This window comes from Mytilus californianus, unplaced genomic scaffold (assembly GCF_021869535.1).
Source record: "Mytilus californianus isolate M0D057914Y unplaced genomic scaffold, xbMytCali1.0.p SCAF_30, whole genome shotgun sequence".
Taxonomy (NCBI): Eukaryota; Metazoa; Mollusca; class Bivalvia; order Mytilida; family Mytilidae; genus Mytilus; species Mytilus californianus.
The window spans coordinates 2,440,731-2,466,235 of NW_026262680.1; the positions used below are offsets into that span (position 1 = coordinate 2,440,731).

The 25,505-nt window shown below is 32.7% G+C and overlaps 2 protein-coding genes across 2 annotated transcripts in view; both read left to right on the forward strand.

Moving 5' to 3' along the window:
• Nucleotides 1-10,854, forward strand: part of LOC127736430 (uncharacterized) — a 30,697-nt gene extending 19,843 nt beyond the window's left edge. Inside the window, exons 3-5 of the mRNA XM_052246975.1 lie at nt 7,174-7,329; nt 9,144-9,290; nt 10,101-10,854. Coding sequence (XP_052102935.1) covers nt 7,174-7,329; nt 9,144-9,290; nt 10,101-10,276 — 479 coding nt within the window. The 3' untranslated portion in view covers nt 10,277-10,854. The remainder of the gene's footprint in view (nt 1-7,173; nt 7,330-9,143; nt 9,291-10,100) is intronic.
• Nucleotides 10,855-11,755: 901 nt separating this feature from the next.
• LOC127736413 (uncharacterized) lies at nt 11,756-25,039 on the forward strand. The gene is made up of 8 exons (XM_052246955.1): nt 11,756-12,109; nt 16,083-16,180; nt 20,096-20,168; nt 21,539-21,624; nt 21,980-22,540; nt 22,994-23,023; nt 23,453-23,527; nt 24,133-25,039. The coding sequence occupies exons 1-8, from the start codon at nt 12,018-12,020 to the stop codon at nt 24,300-24,302; spliced, it is 1,185 nt and encodes a 394-aa protein (XP_052102915.1). The 5' UTR covers nt 11,756-12,017; the 3' UTR covers nt 24,303-25,039.
• Nucleotides 25,040-25,505: the final 466 nt, after the last annotated feature.

Genomic DNA, 25,505 nt, shown 5'->3' on the forward strand with positions numbered 1-25,505 from the left:
TGAAACACTGGTGACGTTTTACAAAGTCTGAATAGAAGCTGCAAACTCTTGAATACCGAATAAGATGGGAAATGTATTAATTACTCAAATGACTGCTGTATAAGTGACGGTTATCAATATCTTCTTGTATTGTCAACAAGCATGCTATAACTAAAAGCAAATAAAGTCCTTAATGGCGTTTGATCATTGTTTAAGACCGTGTAGTGACTCATTGGCAATCATACCACATCTTTTGTTTAATACTTGAATGATGTAAGCTTCTCTCTTATATAAGACACCAATATACCATGGACCATACACCATAACATTATACACCATGTTTTCCTTTTGTTTGATGTGCTGGAGCTTTTGATTTTGCTATTTAATAAGGGACATTCAGGTGTTAGTTTTCATTCGAAAACGGTAATTTTGGTATTCTACTTTTTACATCATGCATCATTACATCATACACAATTACACAAGCCATCATTCACCATACACCACACATCATTACATCATATACCATATACCATTCACTATTACACCATACACGTTTTATAGAGACGTTAACACAATTCAAGAACATCACAAGTAGAAAGTTGAAAACTACTTCTAACATACATGTATATATTTAAGCTTTTGCCAATCTTACGTAATCCCAATGACTCTGAATGAAATGCTTTAATTGTATAACAGGATATGCATGATCCAGTTCTAATACTTTCCTTCATAAAACGTCACCAGTGTCTGACCAGAACATTGATGAGCAAAGGTTATGTAAAATAACGTCTCGTCCTTTTTCTAATCAAGTGCATTGGACGATACCAAGACCTTGTTGAGAAATATTGCGTATCAGTTTCACAAATTATACATGATGGTATTGAAGTATAGAATCTAGGTACTGACGATGTTTTTGATATTAATCACGTGTTATACATGTAGTGTTCTTTGTATTTGTCATTGTATATTTTTAACTTTTACTGTTAAGTCCAATTTTGGTGATATACATTTGACGTAGCTTGGTACTTATACATGCCGCTATTGTGTTATTGTACTATGGTCAATTTTGAATTCTTGCCTTTTATTTTAGCGTATGTACTTTGTCTAGAGAGTGTCTATATGCTATTCTGTATTTTCTTTGTTGAAATGATGACTTGTTTTTATAGTGATAACGATTTTGTCGCAATGCTGACAGCTGGACACTTACTTTTGACATTTTTACCCATTACCTATTATGTCTGTTTGTTTTGCTCACACATAATTGTCAATATAATTGAATTCTATGCAACTGTCATACACTTGAGAGGTTAAGCTAGCTATTAAATCTTGTTAATCCACCATTTACTAAATAAGGAAATGCCTGTACCAAGTTAGGAATATGACAGTTGTTTTCCATTCATTAGTTTTGTTTGAGCTTTTGATTTTGCCACTTCATAAGGGTCTTTCCGTTTTGAAATTCTATTGAAATTTAATTTTAATTTTAAGTTCGGTAATTTTGATTATTACTTTTTTGGCATTCAGCTACCATACATAGCCTTTTCATTTAAATTTGGGTTTTTAATGTAAAATTATAATAACAGGTAAAAATGTTTTTGTGAGACCTCGAAATTGAAAGTATTATCCTTTTTCTTTTGTTTAACTATTGTTAACCAATAAAAAATCACAAAAGAAATAATTGTGCTTTGGTACTGGCTGTTATCAAAGGGAGACGATTCAATATCAATCTCAATGTGTTTTAATCACAGGGGAGATCAATCGTGTTACATGAGGAGGTATCTCATCAACTATAGTCTATTTTTTAAAACATCTTCTTAGTATTATTTTGCTTACCCATGTTTTATAATTAGTTTCTCACTTTTGGACCGCAAAGTAAACTTTAATAAAAAAAAAAAACCTTAATATTGATTTGCTATGTAATCTTTGTGGATTTTTTAAAAAAAGATTCATTATAGGGTAATAAGGGCGCCATCAAATAAATAGGTAAGATTGACAATTTAAGACATTGAAACATTAAAAATTCAATTGAGTGTATGAAAGTCTGATTCTTCTTCAATTTATGCTATAGAAAATTTTAAAAGTGACTATGAATTTATTGCAAGAATATTTATTGAAAGAGTACATTTTTATTATGTTGAAAACAAATTTGTAAAGAGATATTTTGTATTGTTGTTGTGTGCGGTTGAGGCCATATATATAGTTGACATTACAAAATACGCACGCGAGTTAAAAACGAGATATGTTAAAAAATTAGCCATTATTAAAGCAAAAGTCCTGACTCGTAATTTTTGCATATAGGAAACAAATCAGGTAGTATAATATGATTTATAGCCAAATGATGGATTATTAATGGGTGCGAGTCATTGTGACACTGATAAGGGGGTGGACAGAACTATGGGAACTCTGGAATGAGAGGGCTGGAAATGGGAATTGGGTGGATTGAAGCTAGAGTCAGGGTGGTGTTAACCGTGAGGAAAGGGTTGTTAAAACAGGGATCATTCATGCTTGACGAAAAAATAGGAGAGCAGAGAAACTGAATACGGAGTGAAGTAGGAGTTTTGGGAGGGAACTGGGAATAAATTCCCAATCCACCCCCTTACTGATAGCCATAGAAAAAAAGGTGGTGGGGTCATGTATGTAGCAGGAGCAATTCTGCATGGGATGCGGCAGCTTGTTCTAGTTTGTGAACTGATATATAAAAAGACGATGGATGCCTAATGTAATAGAGCTATCTAATTAAAAAAAACACAAAAAAACAGTGAAAACAATATATAATAAGTAACTTATATATTTATAATTTAATTTAATTTTTATCAAGTAGACCATAAGTAGAGAAATGGGGAATTAAATAACTTCAATAATTATCCGTATTAAGAACGCATTAAAGAACGTATTAAAAAAAGCGGTAATATGTAGCAATTAATAAAAATCTGAATGCCGTAGTAAAAATCATCAGGAATTTGATCTGCTTTGCCGCCCGGAGATGACGATAAGTGAACTTGTACAAAATCATGTTTTCATGGAAAGTGATGAATTGTCCTAACCAAAATAACAATTACTTCAGATATCTAACATTCCTATCATATGTTGATACCACGATGATACATTAATAATACTGTCTTGTTAAATATACCTTATTGTCAAAGAATGCAGCAATAGTGTCGTCATCGACGGTCAAAGAAAAAATGGTGTTGATAGAGCATGTAATTCCGGAAATTGACCGTCTCCAAAAATATTAAATTCTAAAATTTAGTTATCGGCCTTTTCGCGCCAGCAACTTTTGAAAAGGCTACCATACATTATATAAAATTGAAAACGGAAATGGGGAATGTGTCACAGATGAAAAACACCCGACCATAGAGTAGAAAACAGCAGATGGCGACCAAAGAGTCTTCAACACAGCGAGAAATATCCGCACACGGAGAAGGGCTCCAGCTGACTCTTAGATAAAAATGTGTAATAGATCAGCGAAAATGGATGTCATACTAAACTCCAAAACATATAAATGAACTAAAATTGAAAATCATACAAGACTTACAAAGGCCAGAGGCTCCTGACTTGGGACATCCGCAACCGGATGTTTAGTGAGAACTCAATCCTTCCCCTATACCTCTAGCCAATGAAGAAAACACACAGCAACAATACGTACAGTAAAACTCAGTTTGAAAGGAGTCCGAATCCAATGTCAGGAAAGGTAACAAAAGAATCTAGCCAAATGACAATGTTAAATAAATAAACAAAGGACTACCAGCAGTTACTGACATGACAGCTCCAAACCTCAATTACACCGATTGAAAGATCATGTCTTCATCATATGAAAATCAAGCCAAATTCCTCCGGTTAGGGGTTATCATACCATCATGAAATATATGAGAAGAACATAACCCATTTCATGCCAACAACTTGTTTTAGAATAATTGTGTTTATTTCCGATACAAAGACCCTATGAGTAAATCAATAAAAATACCAAAATATGCCATCTTCAATGACCTGACAACGGTATCGTAACTATATCCTAGTATATAAGTCTGTTTAAAGGTTTGGTTAGCTTTTGAGGTGAATGCCGACACTTTTGTGCTTTGTAAAGGATATTTCCATAAAAGATTGGAAGTGAAATACTTGAACGTATATGATGTCTGCATGTTGATTTATATTTACGAATGATGTCCTTGTACCGATGATAAAATTTAGTAAATATTTTGACTGGTTTGTGATATCGAAAATCCTGATGTAATAATCTTTCAGAAATACAGGGATTTCTTTCGTTTAAATCAACTACGTTGTTACATACACTAGCAAATCGATCAAGTTGATATATTTAAACACCATAATATGGATAATTGACAAAAGGAAATGAAAAATCATCTCTCATAGATTTTGGTATTAAGCTTCCCGTTATATATATATTCGCATTATGACTTTTTAAATGCCCATTTGATTAGGTGTGTGAAATTTTCTTAATAAGATTATGAGGCAAAGTGGTATATAGGGTAGACAAATCAACACTTTGAACAGATTCAAAATCACCAATATAAGTATGCAATTTCTCAAGTACTTCCAACGAATTTTTGACACTCCAAAAGTAATAATTCCACAATTTTTAAAGGACTTATTTGAACAATGTATTACTAGATTATATACCTGTTTTTATAGGTACCTTATCATCGGATATTAATCTGTGAATTTAACAAAAGTAAAATATGCTTGAAAAATTGTTTTATTCTTAACAGAAAAAAAACAGATGATTGGCTTACGTCAATTGGATAGCAACCCAATAACATAAATAACTGAAAACAAATATGTCTTCCCGACAGTGTACCTTTTTCTTGTTGAAAAAAAACTCCAAAAACATTCGAATAAACTTTACATGAATGGTTTATTCAAGCATTTCGTTTTCGGCGGAATAGACAGACTAGTCGACATGAGAACAACTACATTGGAACATATCACTTCTATAGCGAGGATTAAAATTACGCTTATCTATAGCCTTCAGCAAAAGACAAGTAAACATTTAATATCATAGCCCTTAAGTGTCCCTAGTAAAAGAAATGTGAATAAATTTTAAAGACCATTTCAACATCTAATAATTCTAAAAATAAGCAAAAGGAAACATTGAATGTGATGACCATTGATAAGCATCTCGACCTGTGACAGGGACATGCATATACGGTGGTGTTAATTTAGTGATTTGATAAATTTTCAATCTCAAAAACATACAAAAAATTCAGTTAAACAAAAAAAAGAAGTCCCTTAGTAAAGGGAGATAATTCATTTTAAAAATCGAGACTTCACTTTGTGTAGCTAGTTCTATAAATATATTTGTAAGTATCAAGTGACAAAGATTTAAAATCACCTATGTATTTGTAGATGAAACGTTCCAGTTAGTTACCAGAGTTGAATTCTTTATGCTAGGTCGAACGTAACTGTTGAAATACCCCGACTTTGACATTTTGACTAATTTCAAAATAGAAATAAGAAGATACAGTATGGTTGCTAATGAGACAATTCTTTACCAGGGACCAAATGACAAAGTAGTTATCAACTATAGCTCACCTTACGGTCTTCAATGATCAAAACCCCATAACGCTTAGCAAGCAATAAAAGGCCCTTAAATGACAAATTTAAACAATTCACACTAGAAAAACTAAAGTCAGTTAATTTCAATCGTTGTATCTATGAAGAAATTATTTATTACCTGGTTTACTTCTTTTTCTGTATCCCCTTAATTTAACCTATTACCTGTTTATTAAAATGTCTTTTGTTCATTTCCCTTCTTTATAACTATTGTCTTAATGTTGAATTTCAATTGTGAGTTAGTAATTATGTTTGAAACGGGGGTTCTATTATATTTAAGGACCTTTTATCTAATTTTATAGACTACTTAAAATTGTCAAAATATTTTAAATTCGTAGACTTAAGACTTTGGAAAGATACACGATGACGGGTGAGTGAACGGTTGTATGGTTAGCAATGTTACATGTCCACCGATGTCCAGGTATTGCTCGAGAAATGTTTTCAGGAGATACGATGCTACCGGACATACACTTATTGGTCGGTTTTTTTAAAGGAAAACTGAACTTTACATTAAAGAATATAAACTGCATGACCCTCTTTTCTGTAGATAAAATAAAAAGCTGACATAGTTTAATTAAAGTGAGACAACCAATCTTCCGGAATCTAATCATATAAATAGAAAAAGAATGTATTGCCATATGACCTTTTATATTGAGGAACTTAACTTGAATAAAGCCGTGATCTGGCCCTTAAATAGAAAATAAACGGGGATATGGAATAAAAGTGCATGGGATAATATCGCACACAAAATATAGAATAAATACAAATTATACCAATGTACAAGGCTTTTATTCCTGTTCTTCCTTGACAGTCGCTGGAGGGTCTTCATCATGTAACGAATCATTCATACCCTACAACAAGTTCAAGACGACCCCTAACGTCGACTCAAGCGATACTTAAAGCGTTGTACAGTGAACAAGTTTCATAGTCACAAAAACTCCACCATAGTCTAAACACTATACCAGAGTAGAACAAACAGATCTGACACTAATCAGCCGAAATACATATTAAAACAACACAACAAATGTAGCAATGGGATCTAACAACAGTTTTCCTGAATCTATCCTGAGAGTACCCTTAACTATGTGCATTACGCTTTTTGCTTTATCCTACATATCGCACGTTTGATGTTGTCCGTAAAAACTTAAAGTCTTACACAGCTATATATTTTGTTTTGAGACCAGAATATAGTAAAAAAAAAATTAAAACAAAACTTGCGTTTCAGATTAATAAAGAATCCGGGAAACGCTCAGAATACACAATTTCTTGTGTCATTTTCCATAGCTTATGGGGGCGTTGAGCGGCACACAGGCCCTCTCCTAAAAAAATATTTTCCCTTACTTTTTAAAAGAGGCTAGTTACGACTGTGGAAACGGATTTCAAATTATGCTCATATTAACAAAAACACAAAAACCAGATGATTTCACTTTGAAGTTATGTGTATAAACACGTGACACATGCATTTAGCAACAAAAATATATCATTAATTAAAAATCCTAAGTAATTGTCAAAATAAGAAATCAGAACGTGTCGTCATGGAAATAGCGACGCGTAAATCATGTTTGTATCATATGAATTGATAACGTGTTTGCTTTAATAATACAATTGACATGCTCTTTTTAGGATACACAATTGAGCCATGCAAATTTGAATATACTGCAGATAAGTGTAGATTATGTACAGAAGGACTTGTCCAGCCTGATTATATACAGTCTACAATAGATCAGAATCTTACCAAGTGTTTTAAGAATCAAAATGTTGATAAATGTCGTGCAGATGGTATTTATTCAATATTTGTTATTAGTGTATGGTCTGAAAGAACAACGAGGACACTGACTTGTCCATTTAGGGGGATTCGGACAGGTCCGGCTAGGTGCATGCCCTCTGAATTTCAAAAAAAAAAATTATTTTGGCAAACGTCTACATTATCCCAATCCGTTCACTCGGAGAAATAATAGCGTTGTAACTATTTAAGATCAAATCATAATGAATGGAAGCGCCCTGTTCTGTTTTCAAAACGGCGAAAGTAGACACTGTTTCACATTTCTTTAGCAGTGACAGACCAAACATTATCGGAATATCGGAGAAATCATATACGAATACAACCTAACCCACTAATAAGTAAACAGTAAAAAACAAATATCTTTGCCACGGTGTTCAATATATGTCTTTGGAATAACATAACTCTACTGGACTTTTTAAATAAAATAAAAATACCTCTAAAGAAATATAGGTAACAAATGATTGAGGAACAATGAGTTACCGTGATAGTATTTTTAAGTTTGTTTCAAACAACATAGATGTGGTCAATTAAATATCTTAATGTATGTCACCTAATTACACGGAATATAAAATTGAGAATGGAAATAGGGAATATGTCAAAGAGACAACAACCCGACCAAAGAGCAGAAAACAGCCGAAATCCTGCAATGGGTCTTCAATGCAGCGAGAAAATCCCGCACCCGGAGGTGGTCCTCAGCTGGCTCACAAATAAAATTGTGTGCTAGTTCAGCGAAAATGGACGTCCTCACTGGGGACAGGGGAAAATGCGGCGGGGTTAAACATGTTTTGTGAGATCTCAACCCTCCCCCTATGCCTCTAGGCAATGTATGATAAAGAAACACATAGCAATACGCACAGTAAAACTCAGTTTAAAAGAAGTCCGAGTCCGATGTCAGAATAGGTAACAAAAGAAACTAAGCAAAATGACAATGATACATAAATGAACAAAGAACTACTAGCAGTTAATGACATGCCAGCTCCAGACCTCAATTAAACTGATTGAAAGATTATGTCTTCATCATATGAAAATCCAGTACAAACCCACCCGTTAGGGGTTAAGTATCATACCATCATAAAATATTTGAGAAGAACATAACCCGTATCATGCCAACAACTGGTTTTAGAATAAATGTGTTTATTTTCGATGCAAAGACCCTATGAGTGAATCAATATTAATACCAAAATATGCAATCCTTAATGACTTGACAACAGTATCGTAACTATATCCTTTCTGAACAAGTCTGTTTAAAGGTTTGGTTAGCCTTTGAGGTGAATGCCGACATTTTTGTGCTTTGTAAAGAATATTACCATAAAATATTACAAATAGACAATATAAAGCTGAAAAAATCAAATGAAAAAATATAAATATATAAGCTGAATAACGGCAGTAATAGTTTACCGATGTTCAAATCTCGTACATGGATTTAGAAGAAACAAACAAGGTACTTAACAAAATTGAGGTTATCCAAATGGAGCGAGACCAGGCGCGATGAAGGAGTAAGCGTTCCTAATATCCATGTATCACCCGTCACATTTAGTCTCAATGTCACAGTTCGGAATAGTACATATATACGGGATATATACAGATCTAAGACTACGCAAATATGTCGTGCTATGTCAATATGCGTCTTGTGTAGAGTTGTCTCATTGGCAATTATTTCACATCTTTTTTTATATTTGGCGATAACTGAAATCTATTTGCTTCTCTTAATAATACAATATAGCTCAAAGTAAAACGGAGCAATCTGATCCGTTTATATCGTACCATTTACTCACCACATATGTACCTATATCCTTTTTAAATATTTTAGTTTTAAAGCCTAGTCGTGAAAACAGCGAAAAAGTATGTCGTGGCGTAGAGTTTTGTAAGTGTAATACAGACAAATGTTTTTTTGGCGACCCATGTGCCTGTCAATATTGTGAATGTGACATGGATGAAACTATGCTTACAAATGGAAGTGAGTTAATAATTTACTATCATGGTGATTTTTTTGCGATATGTTTAATCCTTGATACATCATACTAGTATTATCCTTGTTAAGAGCAAGTATGAAAAAGAAGATGTGGTATGATTGCCAATGAGACAACTTTTCACAAGGCACCAAATGACACAGAAATTAACAACTAACAACTATAAGCAACTGTAAAGCCTTCAACAATGTGCAAAGCACATACCGCATAGTCAGCTATAAATAAGGCCCCAAAATGAAAAATGTAAAACGATTCCAACGAGAAAACTAACGGCCTAATTTATGTACAAAATTATGAACGAAAAGCAAATATGTAACATAGCAATAAACGACAACCACTGAATTACAGGCTCCTGACTTAGGACAGGCACATACATACAGAATGTGACGGAGTTGAACATGTTAGCGGGCGCTCAACCCTACCCCTAATCCTGGGACAGTGGTGCAACAGAACAATACAAAGGCTGAACAAAACAATAAACACTAAACAAACAACACATATGATCAATAGCAACAAACAACAACCACTCAATTTCAGGCTCCATTTGGTACATTTGTTTTATTATATATCTTAAATGAAAGATGAAATACAGAAAGGAAACAGATTTTTTCTTTTTCCCTTAAGAAAAGAGTTATATTAAAATTTAAGTTTTAACACAGGTTTGATTTACTGAGCCAAACGATTCGTTGTAATTCCATCCATCATTTTCTATAAATTATATATCTAATAGCAAGTAAAATAAAAAATAGGAAAAGATATATCCATGTTAGCCCAAATCCTAATCCTTCGTATTTCAGCATGTGTCAAATGTCCAGCAGAAACATCGAAAATTAAATGCGGATGTGGTCCTTGTTTTCCTTCCGAGGTTCCAGTTGAAAGGTACATCATCTTATACAAATATTTAAAAAAAAACCGTAACATTATGTTTCATTGTTCAATTATATTTAATAACAATTCAGGAAGCACGAAGTAATTGGTGATGGGTATTGTGTATAGCTAGCGATGACTTTGTCGAGACAAGTCTTTAACAATAGAGACAAAAATACCTCCCATTTAAAAGATAATACGGTTACTGAACAAATGGTGTCTTGTCTTTCATTCGATCAATTACTGAATTTAGGTCTTGATTAATTTGAAGACATAAAATAATTAACTTTCTGACTAACCATAAGCAGTTATTATTGTTATCATCAAAATGCTGTTGAAATTTTGATCGACAAAATATTTATTCAGTTTGTGGACTGATATTTAGGCAAAAAGTCAGTACAATGTAATCCAATGGGTACTAAATGAGCACCACTACTGATTGATTTGTATTTGTATTCATATGATGCATTTTGCAACGTTCTTTAATTTCCCTTTTCAGACACTAGTTTGTCATATGAAGCAGAATTTCGACAGACCTTTCTCAAAGTCATATAGAAAAAGCATCATGCGACGGTCTTTAATTTCAACTTTCAGACACTAGTATATTGATGATTTTTTGTCACCCAATAACCCACATTTGAATGGTTGATTACATCTCATATACCCCAGTAAACTTTATATCAAAGATACAATTGAAAATAGAAGTGTTGCTTCATGTCTTGATCTTTTCTTCGATATTGACAAAAAATGGACGATTTTAAACTATAATCAGTCTAATTTGATGATTTCCATTTTCCAATTGTCAATTTCTGATTTATAAGCAGTAATATAACCTATAGCGTTTACACATCTTAATCAATATGTCATGTTCGTGTATGTTCATTCCAAAGAAATTTCATTAACAGGGGTCGTTTTATTACACAAGGACAACGTTGATCTTCTTAATCGATTTTAACATCGATAAACTATTTTCGCCTTATCAATAACGACTTTATGTGATTGATTAATTGATTGATTGGTGTTTAACACTACTTTCAACACTATAGTGCTTTTTCGTGTTGGTCAGTTTTTATTGTTGGAGGAAACCGGAGTACCTGGAAAGAATCACCGACCTTTGGTAGGAAAACTAACAATCCTAGTAAATCAAGATTGGTGTCGAGTGCACCTGCCCCGTGCGGGATACGAACTCACAAGTGTTGACAGGGAAGTGGTAAAGTACCGAGGCCCCTGACTTTTTCTGAAGATTTACGCACAAACGGCTAACTTACATTGACAATGGTTTTTTAATACGCGCGAACGAAGGTATGTAGGATATATCAATTATTGATGTATAAAGCACAGTAAAACGGCATCACATATACTTTAATGGATGACTGGTTGTTAAAATAACAAACTTGAATGTAATGCTTATTTTTTTACATTTCGATTTGAATGAATTAACCAGTCATGATTTAGAAGATTATTGTTGGTGTTTATTACAGACCCCAGATATATTAAGCTATGGACATATAGGTATTATGTGCGAATTAAAAGACAAGGGTTATACGGCAAGGGGACAGCAATTTAACCATAACTGTTTTAAGCTACACACTTCTAGCAAAATAGTCTTACTGTATAGTAAATGAGCTGTTACAGATACATTTGTAATAAATGGAGAAAGCATAGTTTAAGCGCAATAATATAAAAAAAAGTTCATCAAACACAAACTTGTTAGACAAAATTTCTGACAAATCCAAAGAAGATTGTTTAAATCGTTGTTTTGTTAAAAATTGATTTCTCTTTTGGATTTCGTAGTAATTTGTAGCAAAATAGCATATAAGATTGATTATTTGTTGTTTAGTTTGCTTATGCTTGCAATAACAACTACAACGCTGCAAAAATTGTTCTATTTTAGTTCTCAGGTACCAAAAAGTATTTTTAAGTCAACAAAAACAAAAAGGTGTGTATGATTATATAAAAATCAATTGAACATTAACCTATGTTATTAGAATCAATAAAAAAAATACATATAAATGAAATTGAAGATTATTTGAATATCTTATTTTTACAGCACATTACTGGTATATAACATAAACATCTGATACATGAGTGTGTATCTATTCACAATTGCACTGTCGTCGAGTTCAATCTCGCTCCGTTTTGAATTCTAGGGAATGTGTCATATTCAAAATGTGTTTTTGAGTTTCTGATAAATTAACGGCAACAACTGTAAATTGTTTTCAAACAAAAGTCATGTCAACTTTTGTCGGTCTGTTATTCAACGGTTATTATTTAGGTCTTTCTACTTTTCGTGGAAAGAACTCTTGCTTTTGTTCTGGATTTTTGGCCAATGACGTTGTACAGTGATATGGGTTTCCCCATTCACCCTGTGTAACCGAACACTTATTCTTATGTGAGTTAACTCCCTGTATCCCCCTTTTTTCTGTTATCTTTATTTCTCTGCTACCGTAAAAGATATCAACAAACCCATTTCTCCAAAATGTTCGTCTACTATCAGGAATGTTTTTGTTCAGTGATCCAATGACATCCTATGGGAATTATTTCCTTTTAAAATTTAACATAGGATATATGTTGAATTAATTCATACACCATAATTCATAGAAGCCTAAAGTCTTTTGACATGACGTCTTTGGTTCATTTGAATGAAATTGAGTTCAAGGTCAAAGGTCAAGGGCATGTTCTCAATTTATAATTTTGCTTGTTATCTTTATTCCATAGAAACCGTAAGAGTTTAAATTAAGATGCGTCAGCCAAATCATTGTTTACGACATGGAGCAACTTCAACACATTCAGGTAAAAGTGACACGGTGGCTGCTTATATGAGTTGTCTCCACTTATATATTTGAAATCAGTAAATCTTCTCACCCATACAAGTGAATGACCAGGGGTCTTTCGATATGAGATCACTGATCTATGACATTGAAATTGAGATTTGGACCTTATCTAAAAATCCATACTTTATCCAAATATAGTTACGATACTGTTGTCAGGTACTCTACGTTCCGCTATATAGATGATGTTCTCTCACTAAATAATACAAAAATTTGGTGACTATGTTGAACGAATCTATCCCATCGAACTAGAGATAAAGGATACTACAGATACAGTTTAGTCTGTCTCATATCTTGACTTACATCTAGAAATTGACAATGAGGGTCGGTTGAAAACAAAACTTTACGACAAAAGAGATGATTTCAGCTTCCCAATTGTGAACTTTCTATTTCTATGTAGCAACATTCCAGCAGCGCCTGCATACGGAGTATATATCTCCCAATTGATACGATATTCCCGGGCTTGTGTTTCCTATTATGATTTCCTTGATAGAGAATTGCTGCTCACAAGGAAGCTATTAAACCAAGAGTTCCAAATTGTAAAGTTGAAATCATCCCTTCGTAAATTTTACGGACGCCATCACGAGTTGGTTGACCGTTATGGAATAACCGTTTCACAGATGATATCGGATATGTTCCTTATGTCGTAACTACTATACCTTTCCTTTTTCACGAATGTGACTTACCGAATTAGACTTTTTACCGGATTTGTAATAACATAATCAACACGACGGGTGCCACATGAGGAGCAGGATCTGCTTAACCTTCCGCAGCACCTGAGATCACCCCCAGTTTTTGGTGGGGTTCGTGTTGCTTAGTCTTTAGTTTTCTATGTTGTGTCATCTGTACTACTATTTGTCTGTTTGTCTTTTTATTTTTGGCCATGGCGTTGTCAGTTTGTTTTCGATCTATGAGTTTGACTGTCCCTCTGGTATCTTTCGTCCCTTTTTCATTAAAGATGGCATATTTTGGCTTTAGTATTGATTCACTTATAGGGTCTTTGCAACGGAAATAAACACATTTATTCTAAAACCAGTTGTTGGCATGGTGCGGGTTATGTTTCACTCATATATTTTATAATGTAATGATACAAAACCCCTACCTATTCTGATATCGGACTCGGACTTCTTTTAAACTGAGATTTACTGTGCGTATTGCTGTGTGTTTGTTTTTTTTTCTGCATTGGCTAGAATTATAGGGGGAAGGTTGCGATTTCAAAAAACATGTTTAACCCCGCCGCATTTTCCCCTGTCCCTAGTGAGGAGCCTCTGGCCTTTGTTAGTCTTTTATGATTTTTAATTTTAGTTCATTTATATATTTCGGAGTTTAGTATGACGTCCATTATCACTGAACTAGTACGCATTTGTGTTTAGTGGCCAGCTGAAGCACGCCTCCGGGTGCGGAATTTTCACGCTGTATTGAAAACCCATTGGTGGCCTTCGGCTGTTTTCTGCTCTTTGGTCGGGTTGTTGTCTCTTTGACACATTCCCCATTTCTATTCTCAATTTTATTGTTCATTATAAAACCATTAGGTCTTTTTATGCGACTGTCATACACGTGAGAGGTTTACCTAGCTATAAAACCAGATTTAATCCAACATTTTCTACATAAGAAAATGCCTGTACGAAGTCAGGATTATGACAGTTGTTATCCATTGGTTTTATCTGTTTGAGTTTTGATTTTGCCATTTGATTAGGAACTTTCTGTTTTGTATTTTTCTCGGCGTTCGGTATTTTTGTGATTTATTTTTGCATGAGGTTAGTAGACATATGACTTTAACCAGAAGTAGTCATTTTCACACTAATTTAATGCAAAGTTCCTAGAAACCTTATATTTTTTAAATCAGTTTGAAGTCATCAATCATAGGAATACGAAATGAAATTTTCTTCCATTTTTTAATCTGATCCCTTTGTACTGAAAGTTGAGGTGGAAAGACCTTTCTTTTTAATTGTTCCTGACTAAGTTCAGATTTAAAAATCCTTATAATTAGCAATAATTCTCCTAATAGTTATACATTTTAGATGATTGACAAATTGGTAGTATAAAACCATGAAATACTGTGCAAGTGTTAACCCAACAGTTCAATCAGTCTGCAGAACCTAATTTCATTACAATGTATCTCATTGAGCTTATGCGTGTTAACAGTATGACTACTTTGAAGAATGTTAAAAAGTTTTGGATCATTTTGAGCCAAAATGTTATTTACTATGATTATACATTTCAAATATTTGGTATAGATTTGAACGCCCACACACATGTGTAACCCCGCCACAATTTGTATGTGGTGCCTGTCCCAAGTCAGCTGCCTGTAATTCATTTTTGTTGGTTCATGTCTGTCATATTTGTTTTTCGTAAACTGTTTTGTTATAAAAATTAGGCCGTTATTTTTCTCAATTGAATTGTTTCATATTTTTAATGTCGGGGCCTTTTATAGCCGACTATAGGGTATGTGTTTTTCTCATTGTCGTATATAATAACAATATTACGGTTCCTGACTTGAAACATACATTAGTTTGAAATATAATGACAGGTACACATTGTCACAAAAAGATCTAGTGGTATTATCTATCGATCCAGCTAAATTAAGAGTTCACCGATTGTGAGTGTTTTTTATCACAAGTTTCATGAGGAGTATTTGATTTATGTTTTATTTGAATATTTGTAGATAATGTGCAGTACATAAACAGCTATTGGAAAATAAACAATAGAAATAAGAAGAGGTGGTATGAGTGCCAATGAGACAACTCTCAATGCAAGTCACAATGTGTAAAAAGTAAACAATAATAGGTCGAAGTACGGCCTTCAACACGGATCCTTTGCTCACACCGAATAGCATGCTATGAATGACTTGTGTAAAACAATTCTTACAGGCATTGATAAATGAGATTACTTGTAAAAGAATTTCTCTGAAACATATTTCAGCTGCTAGTTTTTTTGTATGTTTTCCTCTTTGTTATAGAATTGTCTGTTTTTGCGAATTTGATATCCCACTTGGTAGCTTTCCTCCCTTTTACTTTAATATACGAGAAGCAAACATCCATAAAACTTCTAGGTAATTATACTTTTTTACATGCCTTACAGTCGGCAAAATGTTACAAGTGGATATGGGACTCTTCCATTGACGGAAAGAGAAGCAATCGCTACTTTGGTTCCTAGTATTGGTAAAACACAATCAAAAGGTAAAGTTATTCATTATTAAGTATGATGCATTATCCCGTAATAAAACTAAATACGAAAATAAAATTGTCACAGTAAGCTGAACAAATTACACCAAATCTTCTTTTATTTTGTTCATAAATGAATGAATAGGAAGTTATAAATTGAACACTTATGTGCTAAAATTGCAGTTGTGTTGTCATTTTAACGACACAAACATGTCTAACTTATTTATTTGACGTAGTATTATCTTTGAAACCGTTATATCCACATAACATCTTAACATATAAAGCAAAATAGTCCGGTAGGGTTTATATGTAAATAATAAGAATAATATATCAAAAGGAGACTATGCATTCAGTATCTAAAGTTTTTTTGTCAAATATATGAAATTTAAAGCACTCGTGGAAAATGTTTGAGACAAAACTTTTGAACAGATATATCATGTTATGGAGGGGTATTTGCGAAAAATACCAGTCAAGTGACAGTGAAATTTCCCAAGCCGCAAGGCGAGGGAAATTTGGCCCAAGACTGGTATTTTTCGCAAATACCCCTCCATAACATGATATATCTGTATAATTACACCGAATAGATTTTGATTGAAACTCTCTGTAGAGGTGAAAGGAAATCTTATTTCTGGTAGTAAGGCTTAAGCTGTAATCCACAAACATGTTTATATGATTTTGTATTTACATTGTGTCATAGATCAAATTTTTTCGTTCAGTGTATGTTCTCTTGTGTTAATATGTCTTTTGATTGAGTTAAGCCATTTCAATTGATATTTTATAATGTGTCTTTCTATGTTGTGATGTTAATCTATTAATTAAGATAAGGGTGAAGGTTGTTACCTATCCTATTAAAACGTTTAAACCCGCTGCATTTGTTTGCACCTACCCTAAGTCAGGAATATGATATTCAGTAATTGTTGTTTGTTGATATGGTTCATACGTGTTTCTCGTTTCTCGTTTTTTTTATATAGATTAGACCGTTGGTTTTCCCGTTTGAATGGTTTTACACTAGTCATTTTTGTGGCCCTCTATAGCTTGCTGTTCGGTGTGAGCCAAGGCTCCGTGTTGAAGACCGTACTTTGACCTATAATGGTTTACTTTTACAAATTGTGACTTGGATGGAGAGTTGTCTCATTGGCACTCATACCTCAACCTCATATCTAATTATGCATACTTTTGAGGATCATTAGAGACTATCATAGTACCGGGGGAATTATACGTGTTAGCGCTGTCTTTATGTAACGTCATGGTATCTATGACGTCAACGTCATTGTCAATCCATCATGAAATCGTTCATTTGTAAAGACGTCTTTTCCACGTTGTATACACAACGCATTCTTCAATATACGATCACGAGATCGGTGCCGTGCAGTCGTTTTGTCGGATATTTTTGTTTACAGTTTTTAGACTACCTAATCGGGATAGGCGAGAAAGGTTCCGAATAAATTGGGCGGGATAACGCTTGCGAGGGTAAAAAAAGAATATCCAAAATGGCAAATTCCACGGCATAGAGGGTATTTGAGGCATATTCACCGGCAGTGGTAAGAATCAGGCAAATTGTTTGAAATGAGGAAAAAAGTTAGAATATGTGAAAAATACACTGGCTACCAACCAATCAAAATCCGGCATTTTTATATAAGGTGTAATCAAAAATATAAATACTAACATATGATTAATTTCTTGTGAATATCTGTATAATGTAATTTGAAAAATTAATACTCTTGGATTTCGAAATTCCATGATGGAAAAAATGACTTAACATATCTTCTGCTTAATTGATAGTGTGTCTTAATGATTTAAAAAACTAAATATTAAGATGGCCATTACGAATTCATTATCATCAAATCTGATCATTTCCTTTGCTTTTAGTTAATTGCGTCGTTGCCGTGTACTTTTGCCACAAAAACTCAAGCAGGGCAATGATAATACAGTTTTTGTTCATTCAAAGATCTCTTCTATATGATTGATCGTAACTTTTATGCTTTGATAGGTAAACTAGTATTTTGTGAGTTTTGTTTTTGTATTTTTCGAACATTCAAGATACTACATAAAAATATACTTTGTTGATTTTATTCATTAAAATGCATTTTATTGAAAGTTTTTAAATATGAAATAGTTTTTTTATTCTATTGTGTTCTCTCAGTTGAAGGGGGCCTCGGTGGCCGAGTGGTCTAAGTAGTCGAACTACTGTATCACTAGCCAGTCAACACTGAGGTTGCGAGTTCGAATCCCGCACGTGGCAGGTGCACCCGACTCCAATATTAAGGGCATACGATACAGTTTCGATCCCACGATGATTTTTTTACGAAAATTTGCGTACAAGCTATTTTAGACCTAAGCAATCAAATATGTAATAAAAATTATACCTTCATGTGCTACTTAAAGAGATAAAAGGGGTAGACATTTTAGACATTTACTCAAAATTTCGGTTTTTTGGACATTTCTATCCTTTGGATAGACACACCTAACTTTTTTTATTTCAACAGATAAACACAAGCGGATTTTTGTAAAAATATTCTGAAAATCTTCTTTGTATAAATACGCTCTTAATATGTACAACAATTCTTTGGAAATAATAATTTTTAACAAAGTTTCAGGATTTTAGGAAAAAACGGCATGTTGTGGTATATTTATTAAATTAAAAAAAAAATCATCGTTGATTTTTTCATTAAAATTGGTACAAAGAATCTTCATACGTAATCAATCCTAATGCCATTTTAAAAAAGAGGGGTCCATGTACTCGTTTTCAAGTTAAATCAGTTTATATCATAAAAAAACAGACGAAAAATGCATCTTTTCCCGATATGTCACAGTTTGACGTCGCGAAAATAACATTTTACGTTAGCAACGTCATTACCTCCCCTGTAACTGTATCGTATGCCCTTAATTGACTAGGGTTGTCAGTTTTCCTACCGAAGGTCGGTGGTTCTCTCCGGGCACTCCGGCTTCCTCCACCAATAAAAACTGACCGCCACGATATAGCGCAATAGTGTTGAAAGTGGCGTAATACACCAATCAATAATCAATATCTCAGTTGATTTATAAATTACAGTCTTGGTAATTTGATGTATCATAGTGTAAAGTCATTGCTCCTAAACAAAATGAAATAACGTCACTTCCTTTGTGGAATAACAATTGATAAGGGCTTTGTTAACAATATCAACGTTTGGGAAATAGTATCTAGATTCATTTTATTCTTAAATGTTGATTTTCGGAGTACATATATAGTCTTTAGCAACATGTTATGGAAATCATATCAATTATGAAAAAAAACACCAACCACTGCAAATTGAAAACAAAAACGATACAGAATGGAGATAAACAGAAGCTTCCAATAAAAAAGGGGGACAAGGAGTTTGAACCAGCATTCGTTTTCTGCATCACATGCGGCAATTGTTGCATCGTAAAGTTGACAAATAGGTAGTAAATCTCATTTTCATAGTGTTCAATGATGTGTTATAATCACAAGATAACGATTGATAAATTTAAGAATGCGACCGATACATTATTCAAAATGCATACTCTATTTGAACGTGGAGGGATGTGAGAGATGTGAGTCAATGAAATGAAACAAACACTGTATACATTCCATGCATCCGAGGTGTTTTTCTGGATTTTCCTTCATCAGGAACGTTCAAACCGAATATTGGAAAGTCAAGGGTGTAACAAAGACGTAACATATTATTATCATTATTATTATTATTTATTATTATTATTATTATTATAATTATTATTATTATCATAATTATTATTATTATCATTATATTATTATAAAGTCTTCCGAGAGACGTTTGAAGACATTTTGTTGTTGCACATCCGTAGTATCATGCAGCAGATGTAAAGATTTTGTATTCATATTTAAAGTCGTACTGTATTGCCATCGCATTTAATCCACAGTATACTTATCGTTTGGGTTTTTTCATTCCACAGGCGTAATAACACACGGAAGAGCACAGACACCAGATTCAACTAAAACGGTATCTTCAAATGCATTTATTGCAGTGTAAGAATACAAATTTTCTATGTGAATGATCTTGAAACAGATAAAAAATCTTCATCAAAAATACCAAACTAATTAGAATCATACCCGTTCCATCTGCCTTGAAATCATTATCATATATAACGAAATATTATTCCGTCTTTGAGTAATGACTCACTTAATATCATTTCATAAAAAAGAGTATTTAGTATAATATAGAATTTATTGTAATCACCTATTACGTATTTAAGGTCTTTCTAGAACATTGATTTAGAACATTGCTTGCTGTATATCAAAGTTTTCCAAGGCATTGCACTCCAGGTACCATATCGTGTAATTAAACAACCTGGAACTAACATCTAGATACAATATTCAACAATGCACACGTGTTTGTTGCTGATTTTATTTTACAAGTGTTATATATTTAGTTATTTATAAAAATTAAACGAGCCAATTCTATTTTAGTCATAGTGTTGGGTACCCCTTAAAAAAACCTTCGTTAATAGCCTCCTTGTAAGCAGCAACCCTCTTTCAGTGAAATCATGTTTCTAAATTCAGGCCCTGGAATGTCTATCCTCTTGGAGATTTATACATTATATTCAAGTACGGTTAGAATATTGCTATATAAATATGGAAAGGTCGTAAATCCACCAGTCGTAACATATATTTTGTGAATCAATTCATCAAACATTTTATGATGTCAGGTAAAGAATACGATTTGATTTAATCAGAGTACTTTTTATAAATTATTATGCGACCCTTTCTCAACTAAGATATAAGTATCTGTTTTGGCAATGTTTTAATAGAACAAATGAGAGTAAGACAAATATTTGTGACAAATAGTTGGTTTATGATTTTTTAAGAAATTAGTACTTAGATAGTATTCAGAGATTTTAGGGTCAATATATTCTCTTCTAATATAAAATGAAACTACGTTGAGTGTTCGAGCTAACTTTTTAATTCTTAAATCAGCTAACTACAAAGCTTTTTAATATTATCCCGAGGAAATCTTACACCAAAGATGACAAATCAATAAGATTAAAATGTACGTTTTATATGCAATATACAGAGAAACAAGTTCTGAAAACTTGACAAACTTCATGTGTATCTAAAAGTACATAATTAGATATCAAAACTTATCCTTTTAAGACAAGTGAACTTTCAAAGTAAGAATAGTTTTCTTGCTTTTCTGTAAACGATGTACAATTTTGTTTTTCAATAAACATACATTTTTTTTGAAAAAAGGGTGAGGGCTACTACTCGTCTTTCGACTTTCATTTTTAATTATTTGTAATCAATTCAATAATAATTTGGATAAAATGATAACTAAATTAACAAAATTAAACTTGCAGATTAATTGTAAACATTTGTTTATATATTGATACATTTTGCAGTGTTGTAGTGTTGGCAGTTTTTGTAGTTGTCTGCATATTCCTCTTTCTTATATTGTTACGAAAGCACAGAAGTAGGACAGATCAAGGTAAAATTAAATTATGTATTGTAAAATATGAAAATTTTAAAAGTTAAAACTAAAAGATCACTCCTTTCAACTACACTTCATAAAGAAAAAATATACTACCGTGAGAAAATCTAAAAGACAAAACTGCAAGGCCACGCCATAAAACGTTACAACTGGAAAAATATATTCAAACATGTTAAACTTTGAAGTACACGCCATTTAATTGTACCTAAAACAATCTTGTATTTAAGTGAATATATTGAATTCGAAAACGACAATATGTCAAGTAAAGGAAATAACGAAAAACTAAATTATGTAATAAATATAAAATCTTAGACCAGCAGAGGTTTTGTGCTGATTATGATGCCATTTTTAGATGCAGATGTTATAGAACAAGGAAAAATTCTGGTTTTGGCGACCCAAAATAACAAAATGGAGAATGACAATGTTGTAAACGGGAACCAAGATAAAACCGCTGGTGAAATTGAGAACGAAGTAAACAAAGACAATGTAAATGAACAAAGCAAAAAGACAACCAATGATTCCGCTCATAATAATGATTTTCGTCGAGATGTATCATGCAGTGACAACGGATTTCCGAATAATACTAAAGACATTGAAGTTAAAAACGTAGAGGAATTGCCAATAGCCATTATGGGAATTTTTGATAACAAAAAAGATATATTATTCCCAGTTGAACATTCAGATGTTGATAGAATTGACATAACTGTCGGAGAACTACTGATTGCTGAAAATACAGAGGATGTGCATCAGACAGATTGTATGGAAAAGCAAACACAAATGCCTTTTTCGAAAGCTCAAAAATTAGATAAAGATAGTTTAAATACAAATTCAACAATTGGGTATACACAACTGACAGAACATAACTTAAAACCTGTGACACAAGCCTCAGATGAAAGATTAGATCAAATTACAGGTAGGTCTAACTTTAAGATATTACATAAGTTATTAGAATCTAATCAGCAATAGATGTTTTTTCCACGCGAGTCAATCATTGTGTTAGTCAATAATTGTTGTACTTGTGTCTTTTTAGAGTAGGTGTGTTTTGTTTGACAGGTTTATTATAACCACAGTTTGCATTTATAAGCATGATACGATTTTCTAACAATTTATCTTTTATTTTCTAGGTGCGTGTTACTGTTTTATTAAGGAACTCAAGTGTTTTTGACTTTGAATGAAATCAATTATGGTTGGTGTGCCATCTCTGTCCTTTAGATTTGTTAATGTTATTCATTATTGAGCAATTAGAAACGTGAATATTCATGCGAATGAATTGAAGTAGAGTATAAGAACCGATATTTCCTTATTTGACACTCTACGATAAGTAGTTTATCAGCTCTTGTACCTTAATTACACTTTTCACTTTCAGAGCAGGTCAGTAGTGGAACCGGTTCTGAAGGTAAGTCTTCACATTATATTTGTTTACAAGTTCTTATTCTACTTCTGTTGTTTTTGCTACTACTTTGTTTTAAAATATAGGAATAACGAACAGGAAAATAATATGAGGAACAGACAACTATACGCCAAAAACAAAACCGAAACTTATGACGAAATGTTTTCAAAAGTTGTCTTTTGAGAGAAAACGGAAAATGAATGTGACGAGCTTCAATTAAAACTTTAAATCACGATGAGTATTACGACGATACAATGCAATAACAATAGAAATATCAAACAAACAACATAAATGCAATGTTAAAAATTTTCATTATCAATTATTTTTAAAATGAATTATTAATAAACGTATGAACAAAGTGATAACAAATAGTTAGCTGCTGCTATATTCTATTTGAATAAAGACTAGTTGACAGATAGGCTTTTTATTTTTAAGATTTTCAACATTTTTCGCCAATGTCCTTTGATAAAGGCCCAGGTTCTCTACAAAAATATGGTGAATTAGTTTCAGGTAAGTATTTTACTATCAATAACCGTAGATGTTCGATAAGGCATATGAAAACATTGGAAAATATACATGTAGATGACGACAGATGAAAAATGTAACTACAAGAAAAATTGACGATGAAATTTGAAGTAACTAGTAGGAAGTGATACAGTTTGGGAAATATTAACAGTTGTGCTAAATAGGAAACAATGAATAATTGTGAAGTTTGGAACTAAACACCCATAGACTCAGAGCTTTTGGTTTATATGTGATTATATCACTGCATTCAGATTTTGAAAGATTGCTGAAATTTGTTTTACATGTATTTGAAAGGTAAAGGCAGTGTCGTTTAGTAAGGAAAGTAGGCCCAATTATATTTTTTTATCAACCATTATCATTTGTATAATCTAGATATTTTGATATTTGGCATTTTAGGAATGATAATATAACTTGCCCATCAAGTAGACCTATTAGACAATTTTAGCTCAAGAAAACAAGGTATATAAAACTAAATTAGATATGTATAGCGATGACGTTTACATAACAAACATGCCAAAAGAGTTATATAAATCATGACATCAAATTCCTCTTACTTTTGTATTGTTGATAACACATTCCGAGTATTGTAGTTTCAGTTTCGAATGGTAGCACGGAAGGGACAGAGATCATTACAAGCGGTCTAGAATGTTTTAATTATAAATTAACTGGACCGATAACACCAGTTCATAGGGAAAGTATTCAACCCAAGCAGATTATTGTTAGAAATGATAGTGGCGTTTGTGATAGTGGAAATGGATAGCGATGACTATTTATCATTGAAGTGACTAGGCAGTTAAATTTATAAATATATTAGAGAGACGATGAAATCAGAGAAAGTTCAGGGCTTTATAGTACTTTATTAAAAAGAATGTATTAGATATTTCTTAAAGAAGGGAATTGGACGAAAAAGTGCATTAGACAATAGCTTTCACTATAGGCAGCTGCACAACCGTGTTAAGTGTTCGTGTACATGATATTGTAGTTTTATACATTAATTAGTCTTCGCATTCCAGGTTGTACTGTTTATGGAAGTTTCGTGTACATTTTATGTAAACCTTATACAATACCTATGGAACTCAATTTTAAAATATACCTGTAACGTTAATCTTTTGTTCAAACTCTCCATTATTTTTTCTGGAATGGAGAGTTATTTTGTATTGTGCATTTTCATTCGTCTGTACGTTTTGCCGTTTGGCTATTAGCATGGGCACTTTCTTAAAAAAAGTGTTCACCCGTGGAATTAAGCTAAAGGACGTAATGCGATATTGAATGAAGATGATAACCTAGTGAAAGTCGTAATTCCATCGTATGAAATAGAGTATCGTATTCATTAAAATTCTACAAAAATATCCGCAGTTTGTTTTCCAGCAAATCTTGGCTGAATTTCCGTTACAGATATCATCTATTGCGTGCCATACATCATTTGTGCATCTGCAACCAACTTTATTTGCTAATTGAAAAGCTGAATAAAATCATTTAAGACAGCAGGGAAGATTAGTTCTGTATTGTTTATTACTAAGATTTAAATAAATAGGATGCTATTTATACTGTAAAGGAAAAGGTCCAGTAAGCGCATATTTTGGCCTAAAATTTGAATTACATCTTATGAAAGATTTTCGACATTTTGTTAACACTTCAGTGTCTTCTTCAGTCGTTTCAATTAGTTAATGTAAAAAATTTGAACTGATTTGGTCATTAAAGACGCCTGAATGCAAGCTAAGATATGAAAAATCTATCAAATATGCTACAAAACGTCACTTTTCAGATAGTTTTTGTCTAAAATAGAAGTGGTTGCATTCGTGTTCAGTCTCTGATATATAAGATATATATGTTACATATCATCATCACATATAACATATGTTTAAATGTTAAGACTGAACACAAGTGCGGTCACTTCTATTTTAGGCAATAACCGTCTAAAAATAAGCACAAATGCTAACAATGTAAAGATTTCAGTATTTTT